The sequence below is a fragment of the Chelonoidis abingdonii genome, chromosome 7, assembly GCF_003597395.2.
Source record: "Chelonoidis abingdonii isolate Lonesome George chromosome 7, CheloAbing_2.0, whole genome shotgun sequence".
Classification (NCBI taxonomy): Eukaryota; Metazoa; Chordata; order Testudines; family Testudinidae; genus Chelonoidis; species Chelonoidis abingdonii.
Window position 1 is genome coordinate 87,202,435 of NC_133775.1, and position 19,078 is coordinate 87,221,512.

Sequence of the window (19,078 nt, forward strand, 5' to 3'; positions counted from 1 at the left end):
TCTAGTATTATGGCTCACTCCAGTAAAGTATATTGTCTGGCTTCTGCAGTAAGTTAGCCCATGAAAGCTGAAGAAATTGGCTGTGCATCTCAGCTAGCTAAATTCTTCCAGACATAACCTAGCCCACAGGAAAACCTTTCTGTCTCTCTTCTCTGTATTTTGGTTGATGGAGCCAAGCTACGGAGGTCTTATGCAAATTAGTTCACCTTCTGCTACACGAGCTTCTAATCCTGGTTTTGTAATTCTTCCTTGGTCGACAATGAAATGATTTTCAGCAGGGCTGGGAAGACACTATGTAGCCCAAAAAGGGGAAGCAGAATTGGCAACATATGCATTAAAAAAAAAAAAAAAGCCTGTTAATATTTTCTCCACGTGGATTGGGTTTTTATGCTTCTTAGAGCCCTTGTGGATTTGTCCCATTAGCATTTCCCTTTTCTAAATCCACCTTCAAGACACTGGACTGTGCTAACAGAGATGTGCTCTCTACTTAGGAGAACTGAGTGTAACTCCAGCTGGAGCTATTGAAATAAAACCAGTGTCAGTACTATTTGGTCTTCAACCTTCCATTTTGATCGCTACATTTCTTTTATGGCTTCACTTCTCCCCAAGGAGGAGGCTTTCTTTATTATTTGAGGGACTTAAATCTTGGGTGCTTGATCCATTTGGGACACAGCACCTAGATCTGGTCTTATATTAGTGTAAATCAGAAGTAACTTCATTTAAGACAGTGTAGTGACACCAATATGAGAGAGGTAGCAGAATCATACCGGTACTGTTCATTTGACTGTTGTTTCCTAAGTAACTGACATGGCTGCTGTCTGTCTGTAACCAAATTCAGGAAAATCCCACTCACTTGCTCATTCTGAGTGAAGTTCTTCAAAATCAAAAGTCCTGAAATCTTCAAAATAGCGGAATTTCAGTGTGCATAGGCCAGTGAGGGCCTTGTGCACCAGGGTCACTATCACCCTGCCTGAGTCGCACTCCTGCAATACTCCTTAGCGCCTGGTGATCATATATGGCACTTCAGATCAGGGGAGGCTCCAGGCACTAGCGCAGCAAGCGTGTGCCTGGGGCAGCAAGCCGCGGCAGGCGGCCTGCTGGTCGCCGTGAAGGCGGCAGTCAGGCTGCCCTCAGTGGCATGGCCATGGGAGGTCTGCCAGTCCCACGGCTTTGGTGGCAATTGGGTGGCAGGGACGCCGATGGTGTGGCACTGGTGGACCTCCCGCAGGCATGCCACCAAATTCACGTTACCAGTGGACCTCCCACAGGCACGCCACCGAAAGCCACCTCACTGCCATGCTTGGGACAGCAAAATAGATAGAGCCGCCCCTGCTTCAGATAGGGAAGATTGCTTGACACTTAACTTGGTATTCAGTAACCATGTAAGACTGAAGCCTTTGCACAGTTTGGCATTCTAAAATGTATTTTGACAGCTGATTATAGGAGATTTTAATTATCAGCAGCTGTAAATCTATGTATTACTGACTCAACACGTTTAGTACAAAATACTGTTGAAAACAGACTTCATTACAAAATCTGCAGTTGGTTGTCCCCAACAGGGCCGGCTCCAGGGTTTTTGCTGCCCCAAGCAGCCCCCCCCACCCCCCCAAAAAAAGCCCCAATCGCAATCTGCAGCTCTACCGCCGCCACTTCAGTCTTCGGCGGCATTCATCGGCGGGTCCTCCACTCCGAGAGTGAGTGAGGGACCCGCCACTGAATTGCCGCCGAAGACCCGGACATGCCACCCCTCACCGTTGGCTGCCCCAAGCAGCTGCTTGCCTGGTCCTCAAGCTAAGGCAATTTTGTGTGTACGCTAAATCTGTAACATGGGAAACAGAGTGTGAAACTGAAACGATGCAAAGAATTTTAAGGGTATACTAAAATAAATTACGGCCATGCCTAAATATTCCCTTTTTAGGTGCCTACCCAAGGCTGTCTCTCAGCTTTAAACTTAAGAGAAACATTGGCTACTTCATTCTGCAGACCTACATGCCTTCCATTCTGATCACTATCCTCTCCTGGGTTTCATTCTGGATTAATTATGATGCCTCAGCTGCAAGAGTTGCTTTAGGTAGGCATTTTTACTCCTATCATGCATTGTGTATTAGTAGAATATATTTTCTTGCTTCTGGTGTAACGTATAATGCATGATTTGGGGGAAAAAAAAAGTCTCTGTTGGGTTTTTTTGCCTAGCTTGTTAAGCTTTGTATTATCTGATTCAGCATTTAAATAATCATAATTTAAATAAAAATTGAAAGTGATTTCATGTCTGAATTAGCTAACTATATAATCATTGTAATTGGAATTAGCCTGATTGTCTCAATCTAGTTTTTTTTATTGCACTTGCTTTTAGTCTAAAAATAGCATGTATTTTATTTGTTTCTGCTCGTGGAAGTCCAGAGCAAGCCTACAGTACTGTAGTATGAAATATACATTGCTTTTCCTTTCAGATGTGAAGTAGATACAATTGTGGCAGGGCTGTGCATTTGACTAACCAATCTCCCTTGCCTGGTAGAGGGCTTCCTCTCCATAGTGTTACCTTAAATTCCACAAGCAAAACAATTCTTCTTATAATGCTGAGAACACTGCTCTTTATATTAATGTATCTCATCAATTATCCTTTCAAGGTCTGTTTATATTATGCCCCTCATCACAGTATATGAGCACACATTGCAAATATAAATGTGAATGGTGCTTGCCAAAAGTTAACACAAATCAAGCCCACTCCTGTTGATACTTCCTCTATCCATGGAGGAACTGGAGCCTGTAGGGAGGAGTAGGTGACATCATGGTACTATTGAATCCAATGGGAATTTTGCCTCTGACTTCAATGGGGCCAGGATTTCTTCCCAGGAATTCAAATCTAAAGACAGGTAGCAAGAACATTCTAGAGGAAAGCAGTAAGGCAAGACGTAGTGTGTCTATGCTAGCAGCTGATAACCCAGGTAGCTAGGAGGGGCTACAGTTCCCATTAAGAAAGCATATTTGCATGAGTCAAAATTACTGTGTATTTGTCTTTAGACAACTACAACTGTAATAAGTTGCACTAACACCACGCTTTTTTAACAAAGAACAAAAATACCTTCCTAATATCCCTGCAGTGCTGGCATTTAAAGATTGAGTGATAATGATAGAAGATTAACATGAATATAATCAATAGAACTGTCTTCCTTTTTCCAGGAATCACAACTGTGCTCACTATGACAACGATCAATACTCATCTTCGAGAGACTCTTCCCAAAATTCCCTATGTGAAAGCCATTGACATGTATCTGATGGGATGCTTTGTCTTCGTTTTTATGGCCCTGCTGGAATATGCATTGGTCAACTACATCTTCTTTGGCAGGGGACCCCAACGTCAAAAGAAAGCAGCAGAAAAAGCTGCCAGTGCCAACAATGAGAAGTTGCGAATGGATGTCAATAAGGTAAATTGAAGTGGGGATATGTTTTAGCCATTCATAGCGACCACGGCCGATCCACTTCTTCCAAACAGAGCTTAACAGTATAATTTCTTGTGTAGAACATATCAAGTCGGAGTCCTAGAAACATGTCTTAGCTCTGCAAAGCATTAAACTTCGCTATCTCAGCAATGCATGCTGCCTTCTAGCTGGAACTATGATTGTTAGAATGTTCTTTTAAAGCGCAGACTAGGAATAGCCTGAGCTCAGAGATGCATTCTCACTCAAAATGGAGGTAGGAAAGCTTCAAAATAAACCACAAAAATTAACCTGTTCCTTAGAGGCCTTAGTGAGCAAATCCAAAATGATGGCTATAAGCTCATGTGTTAGAAAGAGCTGTATGAAACCTTGGTAACAAACCCCAAACTTGAACCAGATTCCTAAAACCTTTCAGAGAAACTGAAGTGATGGGACGTGGGTTTTCTTTTTTAAGGAAACTATTGAAATTTGGTGGGTTTGCATGTTATCAGCTACAAGTGTCTCAAATATTCTTGGCAAAATGCAAAACGACTCAGAATTATGGTGTCAATTTTTATGCATACAGTTTGAATCTGAAAATAGGCCCATTGGGGTGGAGGGAGTTGCTAAGATACTTGCTTTTTTCAAGTGCATGCATTCTTTTTGTGTAATGAAAATGAGGCCATTATTCAAAGTAGCAGTTTCGGTAAAATTTCACATAAAGCAAAATTAGGGGGCAAGCACCAAATCATGCCAACCATAAAATGGCAAAAAACATGTATAAATCCACAAAACAAAATAAAAATTGTGATTTCTCTCAGAGTTCTAATTTTCGATCAGAGGCCAGATGAAATGTACAGATTTCAACTGGCTTTTCTTTTAATTTGGGTGGTTTTTCACTTGTGTCACTCAACATGAAACTCAAAGGGTACAAATTCAAAACTAGAGGAAAAAGTTTGCATGGAAGGAAATGGAGAAGTTTCACACAGCTCTGTGGGCGGAATATTTAATATCTGCCCAGATTTTTATGCTGATGTACTAAGTGTGGGTGTAGGGTAATGGGAAGGGGGTATGTATTTTTAACAGCAGGCGCTAATATTCCACTATCACCTGGCACCTAAAAAAACATTCTTTACTGAATGTTTTCAACTAGAGGATTATATTTAATGGCTCAGATTTCATATACTAGCTATGCTTTTTCTGTTTTAACTTTATTTTGTGTCATATGAGAAAACCATAAGACAACTGCTTTTATCTAATGGGATTGTAGCATGCAAATGAATTAAGGCAAATGCATGAAGATTGGTATTTACTTTGATGTTTCACTCTTACAACTCATCCCATTCACTCTTCATCATTCCAGTGTTCATAATAAAATTCAATGAAAACCAATTTTAAAAAATCACAAGATTTTATTTCACTTGTTTTTTTTAATCTGGTTTTCCTTTAACAAACAGAACCATGCCCCTCAAAAACCCAACAGGGTATTTTTGTGTAAACTTAAAAAGCACTTTATTTCTTGTTAGAATCTTAGGAAAATCAAAATATATACTGAACACAACACAGAGAATTGTGAATAAATTTACACATCTTAGAGTTCTATCATCACCATCCAAACTAACTTTGCTCTCAGAAGGCCTAATTCAAAACCAACTGAAATCAATGAAAAGATTCAGGCACATAATTATTGTCGTGTCATCTGAGCTACCGGGTGCAGTTTGCACTGTCTGTCTTTGCAGCTCACAGGTTCCCTTGTGCTATCCCCTCTGTATAATTATCCCCACACACAGTCAGTCACATAATGGCATGACCAATAACTTCATCCAGTGACAAACTGCACCCATTTGGCTCATACTGTTAATCTCAAAATTCAGGCACTAACAAGCACATTGATATGGATCATATTCAGAGATTCTCAGTTTTTAACCCTTCATCTCAATGAGTTAAATAACTTCAGTGAGGGTCAAATTCTTTCCTGTGCCAGAAATTAGAGGTGTCAGAGAGTCAGTTACAACTTCCTGATTCTGACTGTTTTTGCTGGCCCGGAATTGAAGCAGACTAGGGCCTGCTCTAGTTTATGCCAGGTGGGAGTCAATGGAGTGGAGTGGAGCAGAGATCCACCCTGCCTCTTCCCTCCAACAATGCATCCCCTATGCTGGGCAGGGAGGGGGCAATTGATGCAGAAGCTGGCTCTGCCAGCTTTCCCTAGCTGAGCTTTTGCCCTTGCCAACGGAATTTTCAGTTGTCCAGTTACAGCCAGAATCTCTCTTATACCTCTGGAGCAGCACAAAAGTTCTGGATCCTTATTGAAAATCTGGCCCATAATCTTTAAATTGTCATACAGCTGTACTACTACAAACATCATAGAGAAGTGGGCTAGAAAGAGGATCCATAATCACTGGAAATATTGCAATTCACCAGGTTGGTAGATTTATATTTTGTAGAACTACTCATTTGTCCAATAAATCTGGAATATATTTCCTCAAGGTTTAACATAGAAACCAGCAGAGGGTCACATTTTTCGTGCTACAACTCCTCTACCCCTAGAGGGAATCAGTGGAAAAAATGAATACATCTCTGGCTTACACTGTTGAACTCCCCTGTAGAGTCCTGCGTGGGACTATTTTTTTAATCCCACTCCCATCCCGCCCTGCAATAACCACTCCCATCCACTCCTGTATTGTTTCTTGCATTTTTATCCTGCTCCCAGCCACAAAAACCTTAAATCCCACAAATCTCGCCAGAGAGATGGATTCACCTATGCTACTAAAACCAAAAAAACCCACTGTCAGTTTTTATATAGACAGAATTTTTACCACTGAAAGGATAAAACAAATCTTGCTTAAACCATGTAAAAATACTTTAACTCCGGTTATAATAGACATCAAATCTCTTTCTATCCCTCGCTTAAATTTAAGTATTAAACATTTTAAAATGTTTTCTTGCAAATTATCAGTCTTTTTTTTTTTTGGCCTCCCAAACCCTCCTGTAAGAAAATATATTTTACCTACTCCTGCTATTATGGCAGCACATCCTGCAGGACCTGTGTGCTACAGGGCTTTGCTTCCTTCCAGGCAGCTGTTCCAGGGCAGGCAGAAACATTGGCAATCTGGCTCCATTTGCTCCTTGATATCCAGGAGTAGAGAGTTCCAGAATCAGTAGAAAGGCACAGGGGCTTGTTTTTTTATGTCCAGGGCCTGCTGTGAATCCCTTGTGATCTGTGTGGAGGTTGAGGGTTCTGAGAGTCAGAAGTATTAATCTCTGGTTTATGACATTGAACTGAACCCCACCAGCCCTCATCCAGGAGCTCCTATAAACTTTTCCATATGACAATGTGTTCTAATCTAATGTTTTCAATTATATTTCATTCTATATTCATGCATAATGTCTTGCATCTATTTATCTTTCAGAATTCAGGTAGGACAGAAATGCAATGTCTTCCTTTTTTTAATTTTTGTGGTCCTATATCCTTTTTCTTTGTTTTGTTTTTTGCAGCGTGTAGTTTCAATAATAAAATCAAGGGGAGTTAAAAAGTACACAAGAGCAAGGAAAATTTCACAATAGATTATCTGGAAATATGTAACCATGGACTAGTTAAAAACAAATCCTATATGACAAGCTTTATTTTACTTCATAGCCACTTTAGCTTGGAAAGACCATGTAGATGATCAAGCCCCACCTTCCTGCAGTAGGCAGGAATTTCCCTTCTGTATTTCTCAGGTGTTTTGTCCTGACCTGTCTATATTTTAAAGTTGAAGCTTCATCAGCTGACCTCAGCAATTTATTCCATGTTTTAACTCTTTTAACAACCTTTCTCCTCATGTCAAGTCTCATTGTTTTTCTTGTAAGCAATTTCAGACTATTACTTCCAAGTTTGCCCTCCTGTGCTGACTTTAACAGTTCTCATTTCCCTTTATTGCGGATGCTCAAGTCATTTGCAGATAGTTAACACACTCTTTTTTGACCGCTCTTTTCCAGGCTATATGCATATATATTTAGTGTTCCCAGGCTATCCTCATACCATGTGATGTTTCCTCCTACCTTTGTCATCTTGGTAGTACCTTCAATTTATTATCCTTTTCATACTGAAGTGCCCAAAATGATACACAGTATTGCAAGTGCTGATGTAATAAGGATGAATAAAGCAGGAGTATTGCCTCTCTGCATGTTGGAGACATAATATGACTTATACGCCCCAACCTAATATTATATTGGATTTTATTTTCTAACCGTGAACTCCTCTATCTGGCTAAGAATAGCATTAGAGGTCAATAAACCTTTCTTTCCGTTTTGTATGGACATTTAGAATTATTTTGTCACAAATGTATAATCTTTCTTTTATTTTAGTGAAAAATCTCATTTTTATTAGTTTGTCCTTATAGTTCCTAAAATGCTTTTGCATTTTTCTATGCCACCTCTAGCTTTGACCACCATTCCCTATTCTCTACTTTGTCTTCCAGGTCTTTTATAAAGATATTAAACAAAATGGGACCGAATTCCGATCCCTGGATCCCACTGGAAATCTCTCCCCAACTAGACGGACTACCAATTACGATTACTCTCTGTATACGGTTAGATAGCCAGTTTTTGATCCATTTTAATTGTATTTTTGTCCAAGACATCTTGTGTTGGCTACCCTCCCCTATGATACTGTATCAAGTGCTTTTCTGAAATCCAGACGTAATGTCTACTGCATTCCCTTTATCTACTAATTTTTCAATCATATCAAAATGCACTATGAAACTGGTCTGGCAGGATTTGTTCTTAACCCATGTTTAACACCATGATGCTTTTGCTTCTAGATTATTATAATTTTGTTCCCTGTTTGCTTCATTACTTTGCAAAGGATGGATGTGAAGTTTTAAGGGTGGAAACAAAAATGGTACCAGGTTGGCACACTTCCATCTTCTGGGACCTCAAGGTCTCCACAGCTTATATAGATATTAGCTGATGATTATTATCTCAGTATCCCCCAGAATTCTGGGGTGTAGGTCTGCTTGCTATTAGACTTGCAGGTTCTTCAAGTAACTTTTTGCAAGGTTCTATCTCTTTTGAAGTTGTGGATTTATTCTTACATTGTTGAGCCTAGTAATGCTGTCTTTGCTGTTATTAAATAGGGGTATGTACTAAATGCATTAGTTCTGCCATCTTCTATCACCCTCACTGACTTCCTGACTGCTTAGCAGAAATTTCATTTTGGATTTGTCTTATCCTTGATGTAGCTTATAGCTCTGTCCCCATTAGTAAGCAATATTTTCTACTGTCTCTGCTTTTCCTTCTCGCATGCAGGACATGTAATCCTGACTAGATAGCTCTTGACCTTCTGTTTCCAATATAGCTTCTTTTTAGCCCTGAATTTATCCAAGCAGCCTATGGTTTGCCAAGCTGAGCTTCCATCATTATGTCCTTCAGAATTGTCAATATTTTCTCCACAAATATTCTCATTAGTACTCCATCCCTCTTGACTCAGACTAACACTTTTAGTGGCTTCTCTGGAGGTATAACAAACCTTGAACACTGAAATGGCAATAATAATGATTAGCAGAACTCCCTCATTGCAACATGACGATTTAGTGGATGTTATAGATGGCACAGTAAAGCATATAGTAAACATGCTGGGCTAATTGCAGATCTGTTCTATACCCTCTTCTTTCATAAATTAGTGTTCAAGGGCCTTGCCAGTAAAAAGCTTGCCTGGGGAGACTGTGGTGGTGGAAAGCACTGTGAAGTACCTTTCACCAGCAGAGTGGGGAAATGCTACCTCAAAACTGTGAGGCAGCACAGGCTAGGAAGAAGGGGATATGGGCAGTGCAGCAGGAGATATATTAGCACAGAGTATTTCTGGTACAGCTTTCGCAAAGGGACTCTTATTTAACAGAAAGCTAAAACTGACTCTTTGTGTGGAGCACTGAAATAAAACCGTGTTTTCCTTAAGTTCCCCCAGGAGCAAATATACCTTCCTTCTGGAAATGTTGAAACCCATAATACAATATTCAGACGGAACCACATCTTTTTAGATTTTAGTTACAGTAGAAATGTTGCCCCTTTAAGGCCAACTGTGGAGCTTAGGGAGGCAAAGGGATTTTGAGAAACTGTTTCACCAACTACGCAAATGAGAGCCACCATAGTTTGGCTGGGGAATAAGACACACATTCCTTGCGTGCACACCCCTGTGCAGCCATGGGTCTCACTGGACCATGGGTCTGGATGTGAGGGAAGAGGGGAAAGCAGGGGATGCACATTTGCTACTCTCCCTGCCAAGTAGGTAGGTGGGGAGGTTTTGGAGTGTACCACGCCGAGTTGCACACATCTGAGGCTCTCAGATCTGAACTAGCACAAGGAGGAGATTATGGTTTAAATGGTGTAGAGCCGGATATGCTAGTGTCTTACCAGCTGAGACTACTCCTTTGCTGGACAAATTGCTGACTGTTTATGCCAGATTTCTAACCCTGTCATACCACCAGAACAGCTAGAGTGAGAGTCAGGATCTTGCCCTAAGTATTAAAGTGGAATAACTATATTCCAAGGTCACTAAGCACAGAGATGAGAGAAATAAGGTGGAAGCATGTTTTACTTTAGATGAAGGGAGGCTGTAGTGAAGAGGAATGGAGAATGGCACGGGCATGTAAATAGTGTACATACTGCACAGTATAGAAGGACTGAGGAAGAGGCCTCTTACTATGCGGTCAGATTCTTTCATCCTTATTCATACTGAACAATACTTCATTCCTATGTAGTGCTATTGAAATATTTGGGGCTAGTCGTAGAGTAGAGTATATTCAACATGAGTCAGGACAGCAAAATCTGGCCCACATACATCAAGAGCCTTGGAAAACAAGATGAGTTTAAAACAAACACACACTCAATTACTGGAACATGCAGCATTCTGTTACATCACCACTTTCAAGGGCCTGAAAAGTTCCATTTAATATCTTCTGTATCACACATGCCCCTTTGCTCTGTGCTTTGGGGGGCATTCAGCACCAACAACACTCTGCTAAATTGTCAGCTAAAACATTTTTTTACTACCTTATAAAGATGAGTGTTTTGTTTACACTACTACGAAAACTGTATTGGGAGTTATTCTTGATGCCGAGCCTGAGGCTATCCTCCTTGCTGAATCAGATTACGAGATCTGTCATAAAAATGGACAGCGATAATAAAAGCACCATAAACAGAGAAGCCCAGTATTGACCCCACATCTTTCATCCTAAATTTGCCATTCACATATCACAGAAGAACACCTGAAAACCAAATTAAAAAAAAAAAAAAAGTAAACCCTCTGCCCCATTATCTAGGAGTTTGATATGAATGCAGTTTGAGAAAATTCCATTCTTAGCCTGTGGCCTTTTACAGAAATGATCAGAAGGTGACTTGTCTCTACAGTCTATAGTGATATTCCAACTCACATCAGAATAAAGGTCAAGTCAGCTATGTGGGGTTTTCTGTCTGGGGCTGTGATCCTCACAATGCCATCTTTAATTCATGTAAGAACAGTGTGCACACATTCTGCTTGTTTAAGGCACATCATGGTACTTGCATCATCTAAGAACCTGTCATCCACCACTGACCCTAAATTAAGAAACTCGCCCATATAATTCTTATGCATTTCAGCTTTGTATTTCAGATTTTGTAACAGCAGACACAACTATGCCAAACAAAACACTAATACAGTCAAGTGTGAGAACTTTAGGCATATCAAGCTTATTGCAAATAAAACATAGGGGGACCTCCGCCTAGTTACAACAGGGAAGGGACTGGAAATCACACTGCTAGATTCTGCCTGGTCCTACCAAAGATTTCAGCCTTGTTACCTTGAACAAGTCATTTGCACCTTTTTAAAATCAGTATAGTAAACCTTACCTTTCAGGGTACTGTGCATAAGAATGTTGAGATTATTGGCTGAAGCAAGGGCCATTAATATTATCATCATAGGGATGTACAAAAATACCACATACGAATTCATTATCCTCATGTCTCAGTGATGTCTGAAACCTTTATAAAATCTGATATTTAGATAAATTAAATTTGTTTTAGTGTTTTTAAGGTTTTTATTATTATTTTAATTTAGAGAGAGAAACATTTCAAGTAATCTAAAATTCAATCATAAGCATTAGGATAACTGCGATTTACCTATATGTAGTTTTGATGAGAGAGATAATAGATGTCTTTGAATCCATCTTTTGCAACATTTCCCCACCAGATAACTATAAATTTTGAAAAAGCATCAGAGAATCCTGTGGCACCTTATAGACTAACAGACGTTTTGGATCATGAGCTTTCGTGGGTGAATACCCACTTCGTCAGACGAATATAGTGGAAATTTCCAGGGGCAGGTATATATATGCTAGCAAGCAAGCTAGAGATAATGAGGTTAGTTCAATCAGGGAGGATGAGGCCCTGTTCTAGCAGTTGAGGTGTGAAAACCAAGGGAGGAGAAACTGGTTCTGTAGTTGGCACTGTGAATGGCACATTGTTTCTGACTCACCCTCTGACCATTCACTCCTCCATTATCTGCAGGGCTAGAAACTGGACACATTACCTATAGAAATGAGAGAATTTTCCTTGTTTCTTGCTCCATAAAGTTCTGAGGTATCAGACAATAAAAGTGTAGAACTTTTAATCGTAGAAAAAATACTTTAGGTCATTTTTAGATGGCAGCATGGCTCCCTCTGAGTCCGTTAGACTAGCACTCATGATAACTAAAGCACACTGCTTTACAGCCAGAGGGCTACAAAAGAAAATTCCAAAAGCCAAATAATTTAAAAAACACTTGTAAAATACATAATATATACTAAATATATAGTGTGGTGTGGCATAACAATTTTATCAGCACTCATTTGAAGTGACCTGAATAACCCATGTGTTTGGCCAGTTGCGACTTGAAAATATTGATATCCTGTACATAATAATTGAGAGTAAACTGTTAGTCATTTTGTACTTTTTTCCAAGATACAAAAATTTTGTTTGATTTTCTGGGATTAAACCCAAGATGTTCTTAAAATACATGGAGTGAAGATGTTGATATAGAGTCCTATGTTGCACGTGCTCTGTATATGTGTACGTGTGCATGTGTGCGTGCAACAGATTTTTTCTATACATTGTCAGTTATAGATCTACAATATAGACATGCACATATACACAAGAGCTGGTAAATAATCAGAAGAAAATTTCCACCAAAAATCATTTTTCCCACCCTATTTTTAGTTGATCATTTGAATTTTCTGGAATTTACAGAGTGGCTATATATATATATATGTGTGTGTGTGTGTGTTATAGCTAATCTGAACCTTTAAAAATATCAAATTTCCAAGTGAAAATGGCAAAAAGGGGCAAAACAATGTATTCCCTTTCTTTACCAACTGTAGAATGAGTGTACATATAAATCTAAATATATGATGTATATATTTTTGACATCCATGCACAATTTTACTTGGAAAAGAGCCTAAAATGCCTCTGTTTCTTCTGCAACAGAAACCCTCATTCTGTTCTTGTCACACGTATTTCCCCCAAACATGCCCTAAAACTAGAATATCAAGGTACAGGTAAGCCACACATCATTGTTCTAATTCTAACAAATTAAATGATAGAGGAGCTTTTCTAATTACTTTACAACAGAGCACTGCTAATTTTAATGGTGCCAAACTATCAGTGAAGCCCACAGTCACAGACAATTTTTCAGACCTTGAAATCACTCCTTTACTCATTTTCTTTCATTTGTGTTTACAAATACATTTCTAGCCCCTTCCTTGTGAAGATAACCTTCAAAAATATAAACATTTTCCTTTGGCTAGAAATTTGCATAATTCTCCATAATAATCATGAATGCAGTTCTGGCCCTGTTGGTGTCAAGAGAAATGTCACCACATTTCTTATTCACAGTTTTGCCACTGCTGCTTAAGGCCAGTGACACCTGTGCCTCCCTTAAGCTTTGATTAGGGCGCCAAAGAATCATAATTGTGACACTCTCCAAAATCCTGAAGTTAAACCTGCATCCAAGCAATTATATCATATGAAGATGAATGGAACATGCTATGCAATCTTTTCTCCATTTTCTTATCTTCTAAATTGTGATTAAACATCCCCATGTGCCTGAGTGCTTGCCACATAAAGCTTCATATATTTGACTTGACTTCATGGAGGAAAAATAATTTTTCTACATTTTACAGCAGTTTGTTTTGAGAATGGGCTCGATATGCCAAAACTTGTCAACATGATGTTGACTGTCTAGCTTGTGTATCAAAAACACAACTATTTCCAAATGATAGTGTGTCTATCTTTTCAAATTGCTACCACCAGTTAACAATCAAGTATTTCCAACATAGTTGGCTTTTCAGGAAACAGTCAAAGAGCTGCAATAGAGAATTTCAGTTACAAATGTTTGGAGATAAGCCATTTGGTGCTCTTTCTGTAGTGGCTTTTGATGCATACTCCTTATGTTGAGGTACCTCATAAGCTTAATTAATATTAAGATCTCACTCCTGTAGACCCTACTGAGAGCAAGTCTGTGAGAATTTTGCCTTATGTACAAAAACATTTCGATATGCAAGAAAGAAACAAATGTCTTAAAGATACTGAAAACATACATGACACATTTTTGCACATGCTTCCTATTCATCGGCCTGATTCTGTCTTAGTTAGGTCATAACTCACACAACTAATCATCATCTGAAATGCTGCTCAGCCCCTCCTCCCCAGGCTTACATTATCAATTATATTTCATTTCTTTTTAAAAGAAATACATTTTTTGTTCTTAAATTATCATCTAGGGTAATGTTGTGTTCAGTTAATCTGCTACTTAAAAATGAACTGCAAAGATTTCCTTCACAACAAAAACATTTTTGTATGATCCTCCCAAAAGGTAGACATACATAAATGTGATTAGAATAAGATGTGTGATAATGACCTCCCAAATAGAGTGAGAATGACCGCATGGCACCTGAAGTGGGGGGAACGTTGTCTGGGCTTGCGGAAGGAAGGCAGCAATGCTTTATAGCAGAGATGGGAAAGAGGGTCAGAAATTGCTGGAAAAAGTGAGCAATGGTCAGATTTGTGGCACTTACTCATTCCCCAGGAATCTCAGGTCAGAATGCATAAAAGTGCAAGCCCATGGCGTTGGAAGCCCCTTATCCATGCAGCAGGCAAGGCGGAAGCCCCCCTCCCTCCCTGAGAGGTGGCTAATATCAGGTTGGGTTAGGGCTTGCTGCAGGCATTGTGCTAGTCACTCCTTTTTAGGGGGGGCTGGGAAGGAATTTTTCCTTAACCACTAGATTGGCTTTGGCGTAGTGAGGTTTTTCGCCTTCCCCAGAGTGGGTGTCAGGAAGGACCTTTTCTGATAAGAAGAAAAGGTGGTAAACTATATATCGCAACTTAATTTGTAAGTGTTCGGTGGATGTCCAGTGCAGGAACTCCATAGGGAAGGCATCCAATGAACAGATGAATGGCCTAGTAAAGGATTTAAAATCCTGTATCTTCACTATTTCCTAAATGTCTCAAAATTTTTATAGTTTTGCTGAAAATTTACATTTTCAAATTTTCAGTCAGCTCTACTAAAAAGCTTCCTTATATATTACTTCAGGTAAAGGTTTGTTTCCTCCCTCCCCCAGCACACACAATGTCTCCCATTTAAAAAAAAATCAGATAGTTCAGACAGGTCCAATTTTAAACTTCAGAACCTTCAGATTAGTTTCCACTCAGGAAAAAAAAAAGTTTATACTGTATGCACATTTGAGAAAATTTGGTTCACAGTTCTTTTGTTTGCTTTAAGCTAGAACCAGTACAGATTAGAATGAAATGTTTTTTTCCACTTCAGTTATAGTGGTTTATGATGTCATATTTTTACAGATGTCCTTTCTTCTCTGCACTCAGATTTCTTAAAGAGGTGTAGTTGCCTTAAATACGATCAATGAAGTTCTAATTACATTTTTCAAATGCATACTTTTTCTCTTTTTTTAGGTTTCTGAATTGCAGTGTAGCTTAAATAATGTGTTTCTGGTAATAACGGGTATTTAACTTTCCAAATATCATTACAGAGATAAAAAAGGTCTGTTTGTTATGTGTGTGTAAGCTTATTCCTTTGGGATAGCTGAAATACATTCATTATTGTTTTCCTATATATCAGTTCATTTCTGTGTTCTCTTACCTGCTTTGTCTTGTAAAATTCCTTCCTTCTCCTATGAATCTTTTTTCCATCCCCTGAGGATTCATAATAGCTAACAACTATTACATACATTGCTATGGTAGATTTGGAGGGAGGGGCTTAATATTAATGTAATATTTTAAGCTCCGATTCAAGAAAGCACTTAAATGTATGTTTAACTTTAAGAATGTGATTAAGACCCATTAAAATTAAGCATCTGTTTCAGTGCTATCCTGAACTGGTATGGTTCCCTGATTCAGGGACTTAGTTGCAGGTTACAGTCAACTAAAGTTGCTATAAGGAAATGGAAACTGAACACACAATATAAAGGTTTTGTTTATATGCCTAGCCCCTCCCATTTTACTAGGGGATGAGTAGGGCTAAACTTTCCCGGTCTGAAAGTAGGGAGGGATAAGTTGTATCTGTATAGACTGCTCCTCATTGTTCTCTCCACTGGCTGGTTAAGGTGCCTGTGTCCATTTGCTCCTGGAAATAGGTAAGGATAACTGATATTACAAAATGGCTGCTGTAAACTAGTCTAGGGACCAAGCCTGGATATAAGGAGACCAAGAATCACATTTCTGGCCTTTCCCAACAGTGTCCTCCACATTGTAAGCCATGGAGCAAATTCAGCTTTTGATTCAAAAGCCTTTGAAATTAATGAGTCTTTCCATTGACCTCAGTGGCCTTTGGCTCAAACCCTGAGGGAGCATAGAGTCAGGTCCGGAGTGTGGATGTTGTGTGGAAATTGTGGAGTTTTCTGAGTTTTTTTTTTTTTAATCCCCACTGTGATGCCCAAAGACTCCCTCTTTTCCTCTTCTATGCTGCATAACTGTTGCAGAATAAAAGTCCTCACATCCTGGAATGCTGTGAATGTGCAGTGGATATTAAAAACCATACACATTTTTTTAGTTTCTGGTGCGTGGCCATTTTGTATGTTCAGGATACTGAAGCATTTATGACAGATTATGCTCTCAGATGTACACATTCATAGCTCCTACTGAAATTCATAAAAGCAACATACATCTGAGGGTGAAATTAGGCCCTGGGAATTTTGTTGCAAGTAATTAGAGATGTGTAAAGCTCAGCAGTCTTGGTTGACATTGTTTTTTTTTTTTTCTGTTTGTTTTCCAAGTTTCCTACCTGTTTTCCTATCTGTGTGAGTTAAACTGCCTTGATTTACTTTGAGTTTTAGGGTTTAAATAAACCCAAGAACCTGAAGGAAATCACTACTGACTCTGCAGAGTTTTGCTGAATTTCGACCTTGGCCTGAAATCAAACAAAATCACCTGAAATCATAACTCAGCCCATGTTTGCTCACAACTCACCTCAGGGTTAACTACAGAGTCTGTGAACCTCACTCACATTTCAAGTTGTTACAAAATCTGAACCCATGTGAGTTTTGCTTGCTTAATGTCAGGTTTCTTTCTGAAGAATTTCTACAGCTCTGAAAGTAAAGCCCACTTTCTCTATGGAGGCACAAAGCACATGCGCATATTTAGTGGCACAGTTCCATTTTTGGAGATTTTGAAATATTGACCATGCCTTTTGAAGTGCATACATGTTTTAGTTTTAGTAGCACATTTACCACTCCAGAACAGCTACATATAGTTGGGCTGCCATTTGTAAACCATTACATTTTTTGAATATTTTCTAGAGCAGGGGTAGGCCTGGGGTTGCCAACCCCAGTTCTAGAGTGAAATTAGAGAGACTAATACAGAGACTTCCTCCATAATATCTCTGTTCCTTCTTACACACCTTATTCCTTATAGCCAGTTCAATTCCTGTAGATAAGATTCAAGTAGTTTTCTTTCTAGAGGGATTATTTTATGTCCTTTGGCATTTCACTTATGTGAGCCTTTCCAAGCATATTTCCTTCAGTTCCAGCCTAGAGAGTTGATTCTAAGTTGTTTGCTCACAGTATATGTAAATGATGAGGCCCAATAGTACAGTTTAAACCTCTGAACAAATTAGATAATTTTGCTTTTCCTGTCCTGGCAGAGTGAACCAATTTGGCTTTGACAAATTTGGCAGGGGTTAACCTTACCTAATGAAATTGTGCATTATTTCTATGCATTTTTCACCTGTGTTCTTGTTTCACTCAGATTTCACAGAAATACCAGCCATCATATCTTTCTTATATATATCTTCTGTACCACTCTGTGTTTAAAATGAGCAATCAGTATCTGCAAGTATCTATACAATATAGATTAAACAAGAATTTTGTTTGAATACCAGAAAGTAAAGATGTCAATGATATTATGTGTTTTGAATAGCTATGTTATCCATTACAAATATACCTTCTGAATAAATGATGAACACAGCCGGAGATAATACTTCAAAATCCAGATACTGATTCCCTACCAGCATCTAGAGAGAAGAGTGATTGTTTGTGGAAGTGAATCCTCCTAAATGTATATACACATGAGCATGAATGCAGAAGTTGTACTATTTAAGATATTGTACATTGGATAATTAATAAGTGTAACAGGAATTCCTTTAGGTAGCCATCATTTTGGAGTTTCTGTATAGCAGAGAGAATATACAATGGTAACATTTAAACACTCTTCTCTGTGTATTTCTTTTGTTTGGGAGGCCATCAGAAAAGATCAGCAACCCTCTTATAGGGCTCCAGGGTCATTTTTCTCACATCAGCCTGGACCTATGAATACCATTTAGACCATTTATTTTGCCATCCTCCTTATTAGACTGGTGATGAAAACTCTTGCATGTGTGCTGTGCTCTAGGCACTACTATTCCACTTCTGAATTCACCTTTTATTTCCATAGTTCTTATTGCTACTTTTTTCATCATCTTCCCATCCTCCCTTCTTCCCTCCCTCCTCCCCTGGGAATTTCTCCATTATGTTTGAACTCTGTTGTTCACCATAAGGAGTCCTGTTGTATGGTTGAACAACCATTCAGCACCAAAAGATTTTTTTAACCTTCTCCTACTACCTTTGAAACCACTTGTATGCCCACTTCCCCCAAAAATAATTTCTATGATTCTTTTCATATCATCATATCTTCCTGGGTCAGAATGACCACTCAGAAAAAATACAGGTGCATCACTAATTTGTTACCTACAAGTGGCAGGGCCAAGGCAGTAATAGCACCTCTAAAGCCAGAATATACTTATTCTGGTTGTTGGCTTAGAGGGCCCTGTACCTTTAATTAAAAATGCATATCCTATTAATACCCTATAGTGCATTAATTTTTACTGAAAGATAACAGCTATCTTATCTCTAAGGAAACTGGTCTTGATTTTATTAACTTACAGGACAGAAGAATAATTGGCACATATCATTGTCCAGAAATGTATTCAACAAAGGTATCTTTCATTGTTTTTTAAATGTTTTTATCCTTAGAGACATAAAATTGAGGTCCTGACTATTTATGGTCATTAAAGATCCCATGGCACTTTTTGTAAGAGTAGGCACCACAACCCCAAGCCTCCTGGCCAAATTTCAATTTGTGTAATTATGTTCTGCTTATTTGACCTTCCCACCACCACCCACCCACCC

The 19,078-nt window shown here is 38.9% G+C and overlaps 1 protein-coding gene across 6 annotated transcripts in view; it reads left to right on the top strand.

Moving 5' to 3' along the window:
• GABRB2 (gamma-aminobutyric acid type A receptor subunit beta2) overlaps window positions 1-19,078 on the top strand; it is a 260,387-nt gene that overhangs the window by 232,698 nt on the left and 8,611 nt on the right. For 2 of the 6 annotated variants that reach the window (XR_004375606.2, XM_032794346.2), the window contains exons 7-10: window positions 1,919-2,071; window positions 3,181-3,425; window positions 7,877-7,987; window positions 18,835-18,885. Coding sequence is in view for 4 of the 6 variants with exons in the window: in XM_032794346.2 (XP_032650237.1) it covers window positions 1,919-2,071; window positions 3,181-3,425; window positions 7,877-7,987; window positions 18,835-18,885 (560 nt within the window). In the remaining 2 variants the exon portion in view is untranslated. The remainder of the gene's footprint in view (window positions 1-1,918; window positions 2,072-3,180; window positions 3,426-7,876; window positions 7,988-18,834; window positions 18,886-19,078) is intronic. The other 4 variants (XR_004375607.2, XM_032794348.2, XM_032794347.2 and 1 more) reach the window with 3 other exon arrangements.